At 43.9% G+C, this 21090-nt stretch overlaps 1 protein-coding gene across 4 annotated transcripts in view; it reads left to right on the top strand.

The window, feature by feature from the left end:
* ADAMTSL1 (ADAMTS like 1) overlaps window positions 1–21090 on the top strand; it is a 649946-nt gene that overhangs the window by 357776 nt on the left and 271080 nt on the right. For 3 of the 4 annotated variants that reach the window (XM_039544629.1, XM_039544631.1, XM_039544628.1), the window contains exon 3: window positions 1746–1802. The exons of the other annotated variant lie outside the window; for it this stretch is intronic. In XM_039544629.1, the coding sequence (XP_039400563.1) occupies window positions 1746–1802 (57 nt within the window). The remainder of the gene's footprint in view (window positions 1–1745; window positions 1803–21090) is intronic. 4 annotated transcript variants of the gene reach the window in all.

Raw genomic sequence — 21090 nt, 5'->3', positions numbered from 1 at the left:
TATTAGCAAGAGGGATTTGCTGGCTGGCATCCCCAAGCCAGGATCAGAGAGATACACAGGGCTGAAGGGAGGAGGAGCAGTGGAAAAAAAAAGTTACCTGATATTTCTAAGCTGAAGAGCTGGAGCCAAAGCTTGGAAAGGGTTGAAGGCAGGGGAGTAGTGGAGGAGCTTACTCACTGACATCTCTACACTCAGAGAGCTGGATCCAGAAGAGCCGTGAGAGGGCCAGAGGAAGTGAAAGATGCACCCCTGGCAAGGATGATTTCCAGCAGAGAGACTGGGGGGTTCCCGTTGGGAAGAGCAGGTTTTCACTCCATTTGGAAGGCCTGGGTGGCTGTCCCGATACAAGGACCAGAGGAGGACCAACAGAGTCTAGGCATGGTTGAAGGCACCGGTGCATGATATGATACGTCGAGCATCATGGGAAGATACGTCAGGGGATCTTAATGACCATTTGCACTGGAATGGGAAATGAACTACATGTTTGGGACTCTTATTATGGACTGTTTTCAACTATGTTCTGCTAATAAGCACATTGCTGAATGAGAGGATAAGCCTGCATGGAATTACTGGTGGCTCTAAGAGGGGAAACTGTCCATATCATGCCATGGCCTGCAACAGGGAGGCACTCCAAGAAAGGTTGCCCTATGACATGCATGTAAATATATACCTCTGTTTGATAGAGGGATGATGGCATGTTTTGGGTAAGGTAGCACAATAACAGTCCCAAATTCCCTTACTACCCAGCCCTTCTCAAAGTAACAGATGGGAAATTTCAGAAACTGATGGTTGAGTATTTCATTCTGATTTGCAAATAATTTCAGATTTGTGCTTTTAAAACCCTGTTCCCATATTTGTGAAAAGGGAGAATGGACTAATCTAGTTTTAAGAATCTCCTGTTGGAGATGCTCAAAAGGGTGCTAACCTTAAGCCAATATGCAAATCAAGAGGCTCGAGACTGTTGACTTCCAAGGTGCCTGTGTCTGCTAGCAAGAGAGGGATGCTATGGGCTTATGCAAAGCCCACTGAAGTCAATAGACTCCCATTGACTTCACTGAACCTTTGATCAAACCCTGTATCTGCATCCTGGATAATGCCAAAAGTTTGATGCATTGGTCATCACAAATTTATTTTAGATTAGTCTTGTGCAAATCTATTATGAGAGTCGTTGTCCGTATTACCTTGTATATTTATCTTTTAAGATCTGAATATTCTGGTGCCATATTCATGCTCTTCTTTTTCTATTTTGTTTTTCAGTGTCCAAAATATTTAAACTTCTCTTTTCCTCAGAGTTTTCTTATAGCTTTCCTGTCCTCCCTTTAAAGAGCGTAGGTTTCTAAACTGGGTAGGTTATATTATGAATATGCCTCATGATCCGGACCATGCTGGCTCAGCCAGTGTTTTGTCAACTAAAATAAATGTTAAGATGCAGGATCTGAACATTCATGGGATGGGAAGGTTATAATTTATTTAAAAGAAGCTATGTGCTGCATAAACTAATTCCCATTGGGTTTCCAGTACCAGAACACAGCCTGGCTTCTGGGTGACATAGCTGACTTACTTTAGCTGTGGTAAAGGCTGCAGTATATCACCAGCAGATGTCTTTGAGACAACCGGAAAGTAGTAGGAGTGCAAGGAATTATACTGATGATGAGGAATCATCAGTACAACTCCAAATGTTAATTTAATTCCTAGTTTTTAAAGCTTTTCCTCTTGTGGTTACTTTTCTCTTCTTTTTTCTTTAGGGCACTGGAGGAGGAGATAATGGTTTGGAGTTACTTGATGAACAGTTAACCAAAGCAGTAAGACACTCCATAATATTTGTAATAATACTCTGTGAGGTGCTTTCAGTTAACTTAGTATCAGTGAAAATGAAAATTGTGGCTTCTAGAAATATTGTGTTCACATTAGTCTAATGAGGGCATAAGGGAATTACATTGTCTCCGTAGCACTAGGCAATCCAATCAAATTAATGTACTAAGATTAGGAAGCATCATCAATTAGAATCTTGCACTTTCTTCGCAGTTGCACAAAGAGTAACACTCACAAATTATTTTACCTGGTGAATGGCACTCAGTCTGATACTAGAATCTTGCACTTTCTTCGCAGTTGCACAAAGAGTAACACTCACAAATTATTTTACCTGGTGAATGGCACTCAGAGCATCATTAACAATAACTATAATACATGCATCTTTGTGGGTGTTGTTGAAAATGGGCAATTGCCATGCCCTGGTGTTTTGGTTTGCCACGAGATGCTCTAATATGCACCTTAAAATGGGAAATATAGCTAACATTGCTCTGTGTACCTCCTCTGATTAGTAAACGTCTTGTTTTTAGTAGTACAACCAACTGTATGCTGTAAAAAGGGTTTTGTGTCCTAAATACCCATTCTTGGAGTTTGATTTCACTCAGTGATAAGCACAGGAATGAATTAAACATGAATGTAGCCTGTCTCCATCAAATTTCAGGGCATATTGAAGTCAATGAAGTTGCATGGAAAAAAGCCAAGAGGAGAATGAGGCTCTTTCTTCTAGGATCTCATAAGCTCACTAAAAATGCAGAAAACCAGAGAATATTTGCAATCCATGTTTTGTTTCTTTAAAAAATAAATCAATAACTCATATTTAGAAATCACTGCTTTGTTCTAAGTAGTAGCAGCAGCAGAAGGCAAACCAGCTGTACCTGGCTGTCCAGTCTCTTCAAACGGAGGGGCCTTGTGTTAGAGTCAGATATTTGTGTGGTACTTCTTTAGTCATTAATGTATCATGGTCTAGTGCAGAGGTGGGTAAACTACGGCCTCCTGTCTCCTGCCTGGCCCCTGAGTGCCTGCCCCCGGCCCCTCCGCTGCTGTTCCCCCTTCCTTGCAGCCTCAGCACACTGCGCTGCTGGCACAATGCTCTGGACAGCCAGGCAGCGCAGCTACAGAGCCCAGCCTGATGTGGTGCTCTGTGCTGTGCGGTGGTGTAGCTGGCTCCAGCCGGGCGGCATGGCTGCCTGTCCTGGTGCTCTGTGCTGTGCGGTGGCATGGTTGGCTCTAGCCGGGCAGCACGGCTGCCTATCCTGGTGCTCTGTGCTGTGCGGTGGCATGGTTGGCTCTAACCGGGCGGCACGGCTGCCTGTCCTGGTGCTCCAGGCGGCGCAGCTGTAGCGCCGCCAGCCACTGGTGCTCCAGGCAGCGTGGTAAGGGGGCAGGGGGAGTTGGATAGAGGGCAGGGGAGTTCAGGGTGGTGGTTAGGGGGCAGGGGTGTGGATAGGGTTTGGGGCGGTCAAAGGGCAGGGAATGGGGGGGTTGAGTGGGTGCAGGGGTCTCAGGGGGCAGTCAGGAAGGAGAGGGGTTGGATGGGGCAGCAGGGGGCAGTCAGGGGCAGGGGTTCTGGGGGTGGTCAGGGAGAAGGGGTGGTTGGATGGGGCCGGGGTCCCGTGGGCAAGAAGCAGGGGGGGATAGGGGACGGGGGCAGGCCATGCCTGACTGTTTGGGGAGGCACAGCCTCCCTTAACCAACCCTCTAAACAATTTCTGAAACTTGATGCGGCCCTCAGGCCAAAAAGTTTGCCTGCCCCTGCTATAATGTATTACATCCCAAAGTGCCTTGCTTTGTAGATGCAGGGATCAATTTGCCATCCTCTGTTGAAATGCATCCACCTCTGAGATGGAATGTAGCAGTCGTTCCCCACTAGCAACAAACAGCCACTTTAGAAGAGAAAGTGATCAAGGAGTGGCTTTAGAAGGGAAGGTGAACAAGAACTTATAAAGTTGAAACAAAGGAGAGAATCATCAGAGGGGTAGCCGTGTTAGTTTGTATGGACAAAAACAACGAGGAGTCCGGTGACACCTTAAAGACTAACAGATTTATTTGTTTTCATACATCTGATTTATAAATCTGTTAGTCTTAAAGGAGAGAATGTAGTTTGATACAACATAATTACAGGAAATAAGATTTGGGCCAGGGCAGTGAAGCAAGCTATGCTTGTGGAAAGTGCCATGGCTTCACTAATATTTAAAATATTCTCTGCCCAAGAGAAAATTCTGGAGTGTGTGTGATTGGAATATTGTGTAATGTATCTTGACTGCTAAAATCTCTGATGACTGGAAGTAATTGTGACCTCTGTAGTCCTGAATCCAAGATATCCAGCTGTAATGAGAGCATTTTTTGCCATTCAGAACTACTACCTAAAATAAGTCAAATTTTAAATTTACTTTTCATGAGTTTCTGTTTTTCACCAAATATCTGCTTGTTAATTGACCACTGCTGTTCATGGTCTTCTGCTTACACTATAAAGGTTACACTTTGTGTCAATCACATTATCATTGTGATCTTTGGAAGAAAAGTCATGAAATGCTGCAGGGTGATTTAGTGGGTAAAAAATAGTCTTTCCCTAGTGGGCTCTTGGTTTGAGCCCAGATTATATTATTAAAAAAAATAAGGTTAAAGGCAAGGGATGTATTTCTTCTTTTAGGAAGGGGATATATACACAGCACTATTTTTCTTACTTATTCCTGACATTTCGTCTATTATTCCTAACGTCTCCTTAGAGGATAAAAAAAGCAATTGCTCGTCAGTTTCATAAGAAAAATGATTAGCCTTTGGCACAATGCCAAGAATAATTAAGGAACACAGGGTAAACCCTTACATAAAAGCAACAGCATTGTCCTCCTTATAAAGAAAATCACAAAAAATATAGACATTTCCCTTTTTTTGAAAATATTATTTAATCAATATTAACACACATACACTTTTCATACAAATATTATCAAAATGAACTTATCTCTGTTATCTTTAAAACCTCCATTTGTTTTTGGTCAATCTCATCATTACCTTTGTATTTATTTTGTGGAAATTCCCAAAATAGTAACTACACCTTGTATAACTTATTTAATTGAGATAGGATAACACTTGATAACACTCCATATCATAAAACAAGTAATACATTATTCATCGCAGTCTTGGAGAGTTGGAGCTCTTGGACTGAAACGGGTTTAACTCTGAGGTGCTATGGAGGATAATCACTTATGTATTTGTTAAAAAACCAACAATATGCTCGGTGCTGAACAGGACAAGGATCAAGACGGTGTCAGCCCTGGAAATGTACAAACTAAAAGATCATTTCTCTGCCAGGCATTCTGTGTTGCTGGCCATCTGACCCCTGCTTCTGTAACTGGGAGGGAAAGAGAGTTTCTACTGAGCCAAATTATCATGCTCCTTGTAGTACCATGGGCCAAGTTCTGCATTCAGAGCTGCTCCCATTATAATCAATTGAAGCAGTTTGTGCGTATCCAAAGATGAAGCTTGGCCTTGTGTTTGGATAAGCTACTTTCTGACTGGTTGTAGTGTATATGTGCATGCACACAGATCCACACGCACAATGTGTTCCCCAAGCCAATTCTAAATCAATCATAGTAAAAGGAGCCAGCTCTCACCCCATAGTATCAACATCAACAGTATGAGACAAAAATGTCTCTTTCTGCGTTCATCATTTGATACAAGAGAAACAGTGTCATTTTAATTGATCACTGTTGCAGGATTCCTGTCTTCTGCTGGGCAAATAAACATCCCTGCTTTACCATAGCATTAATCAAGCAGCAGGAAACCATTATCCCGTGACAATGTTCTGATGCATCAACATTATGTCTTAATTACTTGTGAAGAAAGTTACCTCTTTGAGCAGACAGGATTGCATCGGTTTTGTTTTGTCAGTTCACAAAGTTCTTCTTAGTGTTCTCTCCTGAACAAGAGAGAGAAATTACAGAAATTAGAGGTGGAGAAGAACTGTTAGGTGACTTTTCCTGTCCACTTACTGTGTCCAGTATTTATTATTGTGTGGTAGCACCTAGGAGCGTCAGCCATGAACCAGGACCCCATTGTCATAGTTGCTGACCCCAAACAGAACAAAAAGATGGTCCTGCCCCTAAGAGCTGCTTAGGTGCTTTGTCTCTTATCTCAAGTGAATTTTTGTTTGCGCTTGCCAGGTTAGAGACTGTTGCACAGTCCAATAGATTTCTCTGTCAGGAAGCGTTTCCTGATATTCAGTCTATATTTTCCTGCTCTTAGTTTCTTTAGGAAGAAGGGACCAGCAAGAAAACTCTATTGTACAATGGGTCAAATTCTGCCTGTTGTATTCCTGTGCCCACCTCCTATTGACTTCAACTGGAGTTGTGAATTCATTCAAGGTGAGAATTTGGCCAACTGCAAATAAGTGTAATGTATTGTGGGATACTGAAGAATGAACGTGTCAGTTTACATATCCCTCCCACACAAGCTTTGCCGGATGCCCTCTGAATCAATTCAGTCTAAAGTTTTAATTTGACATAGTATCAGTATAACTTGCTGTGAGTTCTTATACTCATCTGCTGTTGAAAACACTTTGGGCCTGATATTCCTCTGGTTTAAATTGATGCAACTCCATTGAAGTCAGTGGAGCTACCCCACTTTACAGTTGCTGGGGATCTGGCTCAGTGGATTTGTGTCCAGGATGCTCACTTGCTTTCTGCTTATGGTCAAGGGTGAATGGATAAGCTATGCTGAAAGGCTAGACCAATAGCACATGTTGCCATGTCTCATTGTTTGTTTATTTGTAGAAGTGATCTTCTAATTAGAAACACAGCCACTGACCTAACAATGTGATGAGAGGTATTTTAATAAATACAAGTATTGATCCCAGGGAACCATGTGACATTTCCACTGCCCAGTGCTGCTTAGGAAGCAGCAGCTGTCTGATATACAGCCTAATCTGAACACTTGAGTTTTACCACTAAATCCTTTTTTGAAAATGACTTATGTACCCAGCTGTTATCTCTTCTGTTGTCTCAGAGCCAGCACCAGATGGCATTTCCAGGGCACTTCACCATCTCCACTGGATTCCTGAGTCATTCTGGGGAGGATGGGGAAGGAGAGCAGTATTGCTCATTAGTGAGCCTGCTACGTGAGTCATGCCTCCCACCTGTCCATTCCAGGCCAGATCAAGTAAACATGGCTGTGCTCATCTGAAGAGACAAGACAGGTTGTACTGGTGCACCAACTTGCCAATCTTTTCTTTTACCCAGACATGCCACTTCTAAGTAATGACATATTTAAAGGCAACATTAAAAAAACAAAACAAAACAAAAACCCAACAAAAAAAAACCCTCCAACCCAATGGAGACAAAACAATTTAATGGGAATTCATATTAAAAATATTCCTTGCTGGAACTTGGTTTTATTGCATGGTGGGGTTTTTCTCTAACCTGGAGAAGTCTTGCTTGATCTCTTTAACAGCTCCTGCTGTCGTTCCCATTGATTCCAGTGGCACATGCTGGGGAGGCCCAAACCCCCACTGTGCTGTTGACCTTTATCACTGAGATACCTGTGGACTGCAGTGGAGGATTATTCCTTATATGTCCAGCAGGACTTTGCAGACTCCTTCCCTGGAAGTATTTTTATTCTCTCTCCTCCTGTCTTCTTGCACACTCTTTCCTTCTCCTTTTTCCCTTTCCAATTCTACCGCCACCACCACTTCCTCACATCCATCCTACTACTGCTTTCTTCTTTAGCTCCTCAGTTGTACCCTGGAGGGCGCTGTAGCACTGGCTGCTTCTTGACAGCAGTCGCCTGCTGCTGTTGGGTGTTAGTGTGAGGTTCTGTTGGGTGTTAGTGTGAGGCCAGCTCATCAGCGCTAAAGTTTTGCTCTCCCCTTACTCGTGCACTTACACATTTTGTGTGCTTACGTACACACATAAGGCCATATTCATCCCTGGCGTACCAACCCTGAGTGGCTTCAGTGGAGTTACCCCAGTGATGAATTTAGGCCACTCTGTCTACACTAATGGAACTGCTCTCTGCAAATCAAGCTCCTGCATGGCTTTCTCATTCTATAGAGTTATGGTTTGTCTTTATCATGTAGTATTCCCTTCCCTTATCTAGCTATGGTCTGCAGTCAGAGCACAGCTGGCTGGCCCTGCTGTTGAAAAGCACAGTGACCATATCTTCTGAAAGTTCTACACATATGTAGCAGTTTTCAAATGTTTATGTTTGAGTGTGTGCATGCCACGGGAAGGTGTGTTAGCTTTAGATGATACTCTAGGGGTATTTCCTGCCTAACAAATGGAATAAGTATTGTAGTAAGTATAAAAATAATCACCAAGGTGACTCCTGGCCTGCTGCATCTCTCTGCACGGCACTCCTGGACCTTTTTTTGTAGCTGGTTCCATTATTTCTTACGGTGCAGGACTAGGGTGTCTGTACATGTAACGTGAATCCATGTGTCTATTCGGTGCCGCTTCAAAAGTCTTGCTCTGTAGGTTTTGTGGCATCAGAAGGGATGTACTATTTCAATTTGCAAATCGCTTCTTAATCCAAAACTCATTCTGGGAGGCAAATCAATTTTACTGGTATTTCATGTGCTTTATTAAAGCTGCCATTTTAGAATTAATCTTCAGTGCTATATTTTGAAAAGGATGCACTTGTAGCCTTTGTAATATTGGTATGTTTGAGTTGGTATTACCCATTACTAATAATTGGTATTAGTATCTTAAACCAGCGACCTTTGTGAAAGGTTTGTTCTCCTGAATGAATAGTGTTGGAATTAGCAGGATGACAATCATCCTTAGGAATATCATTAGATTCAGAGACTCTAGATATACACAAAGAACTGTGACCATACATCATACACTCACAAGTTATCAAATGTTCTTTTATTAGCAATGTCGTTAAGCAGATGAACAATGCCGCAACTAGTGAACCATACACAGCGATGGAAATCAACCATAAGATATCCAGCATCCATGCTTTCATACTCTCATCGCTTGGGAAACCATATAGATGAGTAAGATAATTATCAGGTTGCCGTGGCCATCCTGTTGGGTGTCTACTCATGTGCTTCCCCCCCCACACACACTCAGGCTGGGCAGCACATTTTATCCTGTGTTATCCTATGCCCACTAAGCTTCTGCATTTGCATAAAAATATCAGCCCCTTTTCCTGATTTGTGCTTCTACACCATGCTAATCTACGGGTGCCCCATTTCTCATAGTTGATCCCCTTAGTTCCTCTTATTTTCATTAACATATACATTGAGTTACTATGGTAACATGAGGTTATTACAGAATTCCCCAAAAAGTTACTGTCAGCCATCGTGCAATATTAACAGATACATCCAGGCATATTTTCCAGAACATGAACAATTAACACACATCTCAATTGATTGGACTCTTCCAGTTGGTATGCGTACTTCCACCTTTTCATGTTCTCTGTTTGTATAAATATCTTCTGTCTGTGTGTTCCATTCTATGCATCCGAAGAAGTGAGCTGTAGCCCACGAAAGCTTATGCTGAAATAAATTTGTTAGTCTCTAAGGTGCCACAAGTACTCCTGTTCTTTTTACATCTTTTACTGTAATCCTCCATCTTTACTTGCCCAGGGTTATCCCTTGGTCATCTAGTCATGTCAACCTGTTTCAGGCCTGAGGCCTTCTGTGTCCAAACTATCTCAGTTACAAGCCTAAAGCCTGTGGGCCTTAATTTGTAGTCTTACCTTACTTATCCTTACCTTCCAGCTTAAACCTATTAACCGCTCATTGATTTATATGTAAACTAACTGCAAGAATAGGTAGATATACAAATTAATAGTAAAATCAATCACATAACTATATAATCACATCATCTGATTAACTACAAACTCCTGTTTTGGAAACTCCTAGTTGGGAATACTCAAATGAGGGCATAATGAGGATGCAGGACTTGATTCTGTTGTTCTGAGAGTTGAGGGCACTCAGCACATGGCAGGAAGTGCTCAGCACTTCACAGGACTGGAATCATATTGAGGAGTGGCATGACAATCAGTAGTGTGTGGACTTTGCAAAGTTAGGTTCACATTTTCAGAAATCGGCATGCACTTGAGAAGTGCATACATGCCTAGGCATATGCCTGTGAAAACCTCACAATCAAGCACAAGCACCAGTCATTGGATGTGCAGAAAACTGCAGGACCACTCTTGTACAAGTATATTTTGAAAATTTGGCCCATTATGTGCAGTACAGTTCAACTGATTTGTGCAGGTAGGAAGCATGGCAAGTCACAGAAAAAGCTAAAATGCACAATTAGGATGCTAGATATGCATTAGTGCAGTGGTCCCCAAACTTTTTTCTCTGGCAGGCGGCGGACGAGCATCTGCCAAAATGCCACCGACATGCGGTGTCATCCAGAGGCATCGCCGATGAAATTCAGTGGCATTCGGCGGATGCTCGTCCGCCGGCCAGTACGCGGGCGCATTTAGATGCCCCAGCAGGTGCCATGGCACCCGCGGGCACCGTGTTGGGGACCCCTGCATTAGTGCATGTTCAGAACTGTGTGGACTGTTTTCAGTCACACAACGTACTTCAGTTGTATGTGTGACAATAACTTGAGATTTCCCTGTGCTGAATTCAGTAGCTGGGTATGTATTCTGTAAACTCTGAAAATACATACACCTCTACCCCGATATAACGCAACTTCGGATATAATGTGGTAAAGCAGTGCTCCGGGGGGGCGGGGCTGCGCACTTCGGCAGATCAAAGCAAGTTTGATATAACGTGGTTTCACCTATAACGTGGTACGAGTTTTTGGCTCCTGAGGACAGCGTTATATCGAGGTAGAGGTGTACTATAGAATTCTGTCAACTCTGAAAATACATACTACAGAATTCTAAAGATAAATCCTTTTACTGTTGTCAAGTAAATGCATATGGATCAAATTCTGCATCTTGTGTCATGTCTTTGAGGCTAATATGGTTGGGAGAGGGTGGCAGTTGGTTTGAATTTGGCCCCAGAATGCTGCTTAATGTAATGCAATGAACTGTAAAGCTTTCTGAATTGCAAATTCAGTGAGAGTGGTCCTGAATTTTGAAATGTTACATGCATGGCAAATGGAAGAACTGAAAGGAAAGGAGTACAGAGAGAGAAAGAGAGAGAGAATTTTTTCCCAAAGCAATGAATTATTTGGACTTTCAAAAGTATGTTGTTTAATTAAACCCTTGCTAATTTGCTGCTAAACAAACATTACTTTAATTACTTTCCCTTTAGGCTACATATAGTCAAGAAATCTTATGCATGTTGTTCATATGTGCAATGCACAATATGTGTTGGAAAACTGGGGTGATGTCATGGTTCCTCATCACGCAGGTTCAGTGAACTTTTGCTGAAAAAAACTCATTGCAGAGCCCACGTGTTGCATGGGGATATAGAGGTAAAAGCATGTGGATGCAATTTTTCCCAAAAGAATGAACATGAACACAAACCCTGAGTTGAACAAAAATATAGGCGGGAAAAGATTTTATCTTCAAATCGGTGAATTTGAAATTACACAGTAGGAGTCTGCCCTGACTGATATCCAGTGCATCCCTGTTGGAGTCAGAGGGGATAGATGTCAGGCCAGAATTGGGCCAACTAGTTTTTGCTACCCAATAAAATACTTTTTTTTATTTTTAAAAAGTGCTGCTAAAAATGCAGGAAAATGTGAGCAACCAAGGATTTTGGTTCACCTCTCTCCCACACCAGTTAGATGCCAGTGGAGCTGCTCCTAATTTATTTACACAAGTGTAAGTGAGAGTAGAATCAGGTCAAGAACTGAGAGAGCTCCTTCCAACAAATTAACCCTTTGCCAAGGACCAAAAATCTGCCTGCAAAGGGAATCACGGGTACCCCCTTCTCAGGGCTAAATTTGGTGTTTTAAAATACTGTTTCATGTAGCAGATTTACTCATAACTAATTATTTTTGTTGTTAAATTCCCCCACTGGTGAGTGTGGATCTGTGGGTTTGGATTTCCTGGTTATCTGGGATACCCAACCAAGATAGCTGCAGTTTAATTAAGGTAGCTATTAGGTGCTTTACTTTTCCAGTGTTGTACACAAAGCAGGGTCAGCTCACAACATTTTGGCACCTGAGGCAGGGAGCTCATCCCCTTGCTTGGGCCAAAACTTTGAAAGGTCTCAATTCTGCCTTCTTCCTGTCCTACTCCTCTCATGGTACTGCTCTGCTACGTACCCCAATAAAGGAGCACTAACAACTTAAAATACCTTGTTCAAAACTTTTAAGTAATACTTAACTTTAAAACACCTGAGCAGCAAATGTAACTTGTCTTGTCTGCATAGTAAACACTGGCATTTTTATCTGTTTGAATAATGAAAGTGGTGTTTTCTGTGCTGCCTTGGTTGGGAAGATTTGAACTGCTTCCTGAAGGTTCACAGTCTGGGCCAGCTCATGCTCTAGTGCAGGTGCGGGCAGACTTTTTGACCTGAGGGCCGCATCGAGTTTCGTAAATTGTATAGAGGGCCGGTTAGGGGAGGGGGTTGTGGCCCGGCCCCCACCTCCTATCTGCTCCCCCCTCCGTACTCCTGTCCCATCCAACCCCCTCCCATTCCCTGACAGCCCCTCTGGGACCCCTGCTCTATCCACACACCCGCGCTCCCTTTCCCCTGACTGTCCCCGGTCCCCCGCTGCCCCATCCAACCAACCCTTCTCTCTGTCCCCTGACTGCCCCAGGAACCCTGCCCCTGATTGCCCCCCTGCTGCCCCATCCAACCCCCCCTCCTTCCTGACTGCCCCCCTGGGTCTCCTGCCCCCATTCAACCTCCTGTTTCCCTCTCGACTCCTATCCACACCCCCACCCCTGACCACCACCCCAAACTCCTCTGCCCCCTATCCAACCCCCCTGCTCCCTGTCCCCTTACCGCGCTTCCTGGAGCACCAGTGGCTGTCGGCGCTCCAGCCGCGCCGCCCAGCTGGAGCCGGGTCATGCCGCCACCACACAGCACAGAGACCAGGTCAGGCCAGGCTTTGCAACTGCACTGCCCCAGGAGCTCACAGCCCTGCCTCCCAGAGCATTGCGCCAGCAGCGGAGCGAGCTGAGGCTGCAGGGGAGGGGGGACAGCAGGGGAGGAGCTGGGGGCTAGCTTCCCGGGGAGGAGCTCGGGGTCTGGGCAGGATGGTCCCGTGAGCTGGATGTGGCCCGCTGGCCGTAGTTTGCCCACCTCTGCTCTAGTGAGATGGTTGCAAGGCCAACTAGCATCTTCTGTGTCATTGTGGAGCGTAGATGTGTTTTTAGTAACTTCAGCTTGGAGAAGCTGCATTCTCCACTGGCAACACTCACATGAAATGTTAGAAGTACACCTCTACCCCGATATAACGTGGTCCTCGGGAGCCAAAAAATCTCACCACCTTATAGGTGAGACCATATTATATCGGGCTTGGTCCGGTACAGCATACTGGCTGGACCAGCTTCCCTGGTGGTGATTTAAAGGGCCCGGTGCTCCAGCCGCTGCGGGAAGCCCCGGGCCCTTTAAATCACTGCCGGAGCTCTGGCAGCGGGGCTCGGGCAGTGATTTAAAGGGCCCCCGGGGCGCCATACACATTTGGATATAACGCGGTAAAGCAGTGGGGCTCAGGTGGCTCTTTAAAGTGCCCGGGGCTCCCTGCTGCTTTACTGCATTATATCCAAATTCGTGTTATATCGGGTCACGTTCTATTGGGGTAGAGGTGTATGCCCAGAGCAACAAAAGTGTTTGGAAAGAGGGTGGTCATCTTATTTGTGCATATATATTCCAGAACAGCCTTTGGAGTTGATCCTGCAGAAATGTATCTTGAAAGGGCTTTCAGTTCATCACCTAAATCACTCGCATCAATATCACACATGTCATCATGTGTCAACACTGTCTCTAGTGCCCTGCATTGCTGGTGTAGGTCTTCTTCAGGTATAGTGAGGAGTTTTGGAATATCATACAACATCCCAGATATACTGCTGTGGTCTTTGAGCTGCATGAAACGTTCTTCAACTGACTGTATTGCACAATCTAGTACCTGGTTAAAGAATTCAACTTTGAATTGTTGTTTGAGGTCTCTTTTGGGATTATCCTGTGCCTCGTAATTAAAATGTTGTCTTATTTGGTGACTCTTGTATTCTTGAGTGGATGGGAAAATAGCTTCAATGCAAAGATCCTCTACCAACTTCTGTGCACTCTTCAGAACATTTTGAAATCCCTCATCTGACCGGTAAGACTGTAGGTATGACTTTGCTTTATCCAGTTGTTCCATTGCTCCAGATATATCAAGGTCAACACCTTGGAGTCTCTTGCTTACGACATTTATTTCAAACAGTATATCATGCCACAACACTAAGCCACACCAAAATTAGAAGTTATGTATGTTTCTGGTGATTCCATTTTCCTCTGCCACTGTTCTCCCATGAACAGTTCCTGTCATAGCATTATCCTCCATAATGGCAACTATGGCATCATCTTTCTTCCTAATTTGGTGTTTGATCGGCTTTATCTCCTCCACTCGACTTTCCCCTGGTGTGGCACTCAGTGGTTTCAGTGTCAGAGAGGATGTTCCCGGATGTTACTTCAAAATTTGCTATCGATGAGTTAATGCAGAGAAAAATACATAGATGCTTTGAATTACATTAAAAAATTCAGCCTCCTCACTAGAAGCTAATGCTGCATCACTGACCACCAAGTTCAATGAATAAGAACTGCATGGAACAATAAAAGTTTAAGGGTTTAACTCTCAGATCCATGTCTGCACTCCTCTGTTCTTTCCTCTCATGCTGGCACCATTATCGTAGTCCTGACCTCTCATGTCAGCTATCGCAATTCCCACATCTTCCAGCTTTTTAATAAGCACATTTGTCATACCAGGTCCTGTAGTATCGTCAATGTCAATAAATTCTAGAAAATGCTCTCTGACCGTCACCATTGTAGAGACATTTTCACTAGGTTCTATTGTTGTTACAAAACACATCATTAAAGTCATTTGTTCTTTATGGCTGATGTCAGGTGTGCAGTCTAGAATAACAGAGTAATATCTTGCTGACTTCAGATCTGCCACAATCTTCTGTTTGACTTTTGTTGCCAGTAACTGTATGATCTCATTTTGAATTGTTTTTCCAAGGTAGTGGTGTGTGTGTACATTTCTTGGGTGGTGACTCTTCTTAGATGCTCCTGGAGTACAACATCAAACTCAGCCATCAGCTCCACTATTTTAAGGAAGTTTCCATTGTTTGGCACATACAGCTGATCTGAAGTGCCACGCAGTGCTAGGTTTTGGATAGCAAGCATTCTCACAATGGCAATGAGCCTTTTCAGAACATTTTGCTGGTAAAGAGACACTGATGCAATCTTTTCTTGATGTGGATCATCTATGGTGGCCTTTAACCGTAGTCTCATCTCAAGCTCTTTCCACCTATGGAATGCTCTTTGGTGATTTGCTCATGGCGTACCAGATTTTTAGCCAGATTTTTCCAGTCCTTTGTTCCTGTAGATCCCAATGTGGCTGGAACATTAGACCAGAAGAGTTTGTAACAAAAACAGTATGCAGCATTCTGGGTTTTTGAGTACATAAGCCGTGGCCTCTCCACTTTGTCACCATTGGGGATTTCATGCCAGTAATGTGTTGGATGGAAACTTCTATTTTCATTGCCTTTGGCCCATGCAGTACAAGGAAATCCCTCAGGTTACTGCTCAAGTGGGTCCACAGTCCTGGATCATCTAGACTTAAGGAACTAAACTCAGCAGCAGCTGTTTCTTGCACCTCCACCACACTTTTCTCTGATCTACACCTTTCTTCAGGATGGTGCATGGTTGCATCCATTTGAGATGGAGATATGGATGCTGCAGTAGCTGCCAGGTCACCTGCACTCTGACTAACTGGAAGACCAGGCATCTCCTCACCACTCACATCCTCACTGGGGCCGGAAGGCTCACTGTGAATATTTGTTTCTATGTATCTCAGGAGAGCGACGTCCTGCTTAGATAGAAAAGCTTCCTTTGCTTTCTTTCTTTTTGTGACTGCTGCCCCAGAGGGGTGTTTTCTTCTTTCACTCATGACTGCTGTTCTGTGCCAGCTAGAGTGGCACTCAACACTCAGTTCAAGGGGACAAATAAGCAGGCTGGTAGCAGGGCCTGAGTGAGGGAAGATATCAGCATCTTAAGGGCCTAACAGGCTCCTACTACTTCAGTTGACTGCCTGTTCTCCTCAAGCGGGTTCAGGGAAGCAGCAGGAAACAGGAAGCTCCCTGAGAAGCTGGTGTTAATCAATCCAGGCTCCTGGGGGTGCTAGAGAGGTACATAAGAGGCTCCTCCTTCTCTCTCTCCCTGCAGCTCCTGCTGCTTTCTGTTATTCCCTCTCACCTTTTCTCCTGCCTGCCCGTTATGTCTCTTGTGCCCTCCTTCCTCCAGCACAGCACTCCACCATCTCTGTGCACCTAGAGCAGAGAGAAAACATATGCACCAGCAGCAGACCCAATTTTCTACACTCTGGGTCCTAGTGGTGCCCCCCCACGTGCCTCCCCCCACAGGCTGCCACCTGAGGCAGCCACTTCAGTTCACCTTATGGTAAGGCCAGCCCTGACACAAAGCATGCTACACTTAAGTCTATTCTTAAACAGTGGTCTCTATCTATGTTCCAGATAGCCAAGGAGGAAGAGATTACATTTGTGATTATGGTATGTTAATACAAATTATAATAAGGCACAGGCATGAGAGTCAGGAGATCTGGGTTCTACTCACAACTCTGCTGGATAATTCTCGTATGATCTTGGGCAAGTCAGTCATTTTATTTGTCTGTGCATCACTTGCTGCAGCTGTGAAATCCAGATAATACTTCCCTACTTCACAGTGGTAAATAAGGTTATGTTTTATTATTGGTCACATTAATTGGCATCCAAGCCCTTTTGAGTTCTCACTTAGAAGGCCCTAGAAGTGCAAAGTATTATTGGCATCTAGAAGGCATTGTGATAGGTACATTAAGATTATCTAAAATCAGTAGTTCTGTTCACTGTTCTAGTCAGTGCTAATACTCAGTGATTTTACAATGCTATAGACGGAGCACTGCACTTCCTAAACTTCACCTGTTGCATTGCACTGCTGGGTGCGTTTTCAAATGAGGTCTTTTGTGCTGGATACGTCTTTCCAAATGGCAAGCTATACTCAAGCCTTTGAAAGTCAAGCCTTTGATGTATTTTATAGGGATAGGGAAGCATATTAAAGTGTACTCTGTTAGCCGTATTGAGCTCTATTGCTGTGCAATACTAAAGCTGTAATTTCATCTCCAGCTTCTTATAATTTAACTGCTTTAGCATCACAGTTGATGATGACATCATAGGAAGCCATTGATGAGCTGACAGCCTTTTATGACCCAGCAGTGTATGATTTACTGTCTCTCTTTTTTAATGTGTAGTGTAGGTCTGTGCTCATAAATGTTAAAGAATGACCAACAAAGGAAATCACAGTCCTCTGGTTATCCACAGACCAATTACAATGGAGGCCAGCGTACAAACATATCTGCATTGCTATACCTTGTACTCTGAACTCAAGCAGAGGAACAAGACTGTATAGGTGGAATGGTCAAAGTGCGAAGAAAAAAGTGGCAGCTCTTGTGGTACAGCAATGTAAATTTGTGCACAGTGGTTATATTGTAAAATACAGTGAGTGCTGCAGAAAAATTCTGATCACCAGAATACTAAATACAATAAACAATTAAGATTAATCTAGAGCTCCCTATAGTGGACTCTGCTCATTGCATCTCCTCGGTTCAGCAGCTTTTCTTTCTTTCTAATTATTGCAGCAAGGCTTTTTCAGGAAAGTGAATCCTGCCCCATGCTCTCATTGTGCTGTTAAAATATAGACATACCCTAGTAGTAGTTAGGGATTACCAGCTCAAATGCTGATTTGCAGGTGCATAAAATTATGGACTGCAGTGCTCAGAACAATTGTTAAAGTCAATTATAAATCAAATAAAAGGAAGCAGGCAAAGCCAAAAACTTCATTAAAATGGCTCTGCAAAAAATGCTTCCAAGCTAAAAATACAGCAGGATATTCTGTGTTCTGGGCAGAAGTAGCACTTGGAAACAAATAGACACTGACGTACACAAAATATGTGTGGATAAAATACCCCGATGCAATAGATGGCATCAGATTCAAACAGCAAAAGATGTAAAACTCTAAGGCATGGGGCTTTAAAAAGATGGGGGTCATAATATATAATGGGGAATATAGATAGGATGAAGACCCTACTAATAACTGTGACTGCATCCAAGATGCTAGATGATGCAAAACTAAGGACAACTGAACAGACAGGTCAAATGTACTCGCAAAATAGGGACTATCTAGTGAGAGCAAACTGTGAATCGGTGACAAACAGAGACTATGGGGGAATGGGACTATAGGTTTCTTTTGTGAGGACGAGGGAAGGCATGATAGCCTTTCCCTTCTTCTATCTCCACACTCCTGTGGAGGTAGAATCCCACACCTTGTGCCCTATGTAGTGCAGGAGTCAGTGCGTGGTTGGGAATAGCTCAGACTGTCACAAAGATTTATTTGAAGGATGGGCTTGTGCCTAAAGGCCTGCGCTGGTCAAAGCACTGGACTGTGACTCAAAGTGTGAGGTCAACTCCTAGATCTACCAGAGACTCTCTTGTATCATTTACTTTCTCTGTGTCTCAGTTCCCCATCTGTAAAAATGGGGGTAACACTGTCCTACTTCACAGGGCTGTTGTGAGACTCGATTTAGTAATGGTTGTGAGGTGTTTCAGTTCTGCACTGATGAGAGCAATCTATGTAAATAGATAGACCAAATAGAAGCTGAGCTAACAGTTCCAGGCCACAGTGGGACTTGCAGAGCTCCCTGGCTCGGAGGAAACTGAGGTAGGGGAGGGACATGAGACCTGAATGCCTGGAATAAAGGTGAATCGGAAGCCCCAAGAAGAAAGGCTTGGGCCTGAAGAGCCAGAGGGAACTGTAGCCTGTAAGAACTTAATAAATTAGATTAATAAATTTGGGACATGTTACTTCACATACTTTGGGCTGGCGAATGAGTTATTGGGAGAATCAAGAGAACTGACAGCAGAGTGCCTGCCACAGAATACTTGAAATGAAACTGATTCAAAACAGGCTTGCATGAACCCTGAAAACCCATACTGTCCACTTTAGGCCAAATCCTGTAACAGTTATGCTGTTAGTTTTAGTGGAGTCATTGTGGATTTACACCAGTGTAACTGAGCGCAGATTTTCTTTCTCTTCTCAAAAATGGAATTGTGGTAAGATAGTGGTTTCAAAGTGCTTTCCCATTTCCACACAGTGAAAAGTGTTGGTAGGATTGGCTTCATGCCTGTGATGCTCGTTGACATCAGCGGGAGAAGAAATGAGTGCTAAACCTTGACTCTCTGCAAAGGTTTCAGTTTCAGAATTTGGGTTTAGGGACAATCTTGGGACTATTTGCTCTCAAGTGAGTGGAAATCAGGAATGCAACAGAGATGTAGAGTTTTTCAAAATGAAAAATTTCCACCCCAAAAAAAAAGTATTGATGGAAAAAATTGTGACTACCTCAAAGTGTTTTTCCCCCAGAATCTGGGGACAGAGCTGGATCTGGGCTCACGTGTTGCAGGAGAGTAAAAGCATTTTTATAAACAAATCTTGGAAGACTTTTCTCATCGATGGTCCTTCATTATCAATTGTTTTCATCTCCCATCAGTTGCGGGGCAGAAAATCCTGATGCTGCCCATCATGCAGATGTATGTGTCTGGAATGTCACATTAGCCTTATGAGAGGTTGAGAAGCACTGATGCTGTCGGTCACGTCCATTTATTTCACTAGCCTTATTACTCAGGGGGCGGTCTTTGTCACACTTGTTGCCACTTATTTCAGTTAATATGAGGTAGGGTCTTTGGCTTTCAGTTCAGTTATTTAATATAACATAGGCTTTTATCCAATAAAATGTACCTGCACATATAGAGTTGCATGATTAATTGATCCCTTGATGTCTAAAATACAAATTGAGGGCATGATTCTCCTCCCATTTACATCAGTGTTTGACTGTTAAAGCTCCATTTACTGCAGTGCAATTGTTCCAAGAAGGAGGAGTGCTAGGCAGAGACAGGCTCCACCTAACAAAGAGAGGGAAGAACATCTTCGCAAACAGGCTGGCTAATCTAGTGAGGAGGGCTTTAAACTAGGTTCACCAGGGGAAGGAGACCAAAGCCCTAAGGTAAGAGGGAAGTGGGATACAGGGAGGAAGCACGAGCAGGAGAGCACAAGAGGGGAGGACTCCTGCCTCATACTGAGAAAGCAGGATGATCAGTGAGTTATCTTAAGTGCCTACACACAAATGCAAGAAGCCTGGGAAACAAGCAGGGAGAACTGGAAGTTCTGGCACAGTCAAGGGATTATGACATCATTGGAATGACAGAGTTGGTGGGATAATTTACATAACTGTGGAGAACTGCTGAATAACTGTTGGATAATTTACATAACTGTGTGAACATAACTGTCATGGATGGATATAAACTGTTCAGGAAGGATAGGCAGGGCAGAAAAGGTGGGGGAGTTCCACTGTATGTAAGGCCTGGTCTACACTACGCGTTTAAACCGGTTTTAGGAGCGTAAAACCGATTTAACGCCACACCCGTCCACACTAAGAGGCCCTTTATATCGGTATAAAGGGCTCTTTAAACCGGTTTCTGTACTCCTCCCTAACGAGAGGAGTAGTGCTAATATTGGTATTAACATATCGGATTGGGGTTAGTGTGGCCACAGATCGACGGTATTGGCCTCCGGGCGGTATCCCACAGTGCACCACTGACCGCTCTGGACAGCAATCTGAACTCGGATGCAGTGGCCAGGTAGACAGGAAAAGCCCCGCGAACTTTTGAATATTTCCTGTTTGCCCAGCGTGGAGCTCCGATCAGCACGGGTGGTGATGCAGTTAAAAATCAAAATAAAGAAAGAGCTCCAGCATGGACGATGCGGACGTGATCGCTGTAAGGGCAGGCAAATCTGTTCTATCAGCGCTCCGTTACAGAAGACGAAATTCAAAATCATTTTTTAAATATCTCCAGACAGATGCCATAGCAGGGACTCAGCGCACTGCTGCGTGGCAAGCATAACGGAAAGCCAAAGAATCAAATGGACGCTCATGGACTGGAGGACTCAAGCTATCCCACAGTTCCTGCAGTCTCTGAAAAGCATTTGCATTCTTGGCTGAGCTCCAAATGCTTCTAGGGTCAAAAACAGTGTCCGCGGTGGGTCAGGGCATAGCTAGGCAATTTACGCACCCCCCCACCCACCCCCAGAAGTGAAAGGGAAAACAA

Source organism: Mauremys reevesii, linkage group 6 (genome assembly GCF_016161935.1).
Source record: "Mauremys reevesii isolate NIE-2019 linkage group 6, ASM1616193v1, whole genome shotgun sequence".
Lineage (NCBI taxonomy): Eukaryota > Metazoa > Chordata > Testudines > Geoemydidae > Mauremys > Mauremys reevesii.
The sequence above is the reverse complement of the archived record's forward strand: the minus strand, read 5'-3'. Positions and strand labels throughout refer to the sequence as shown.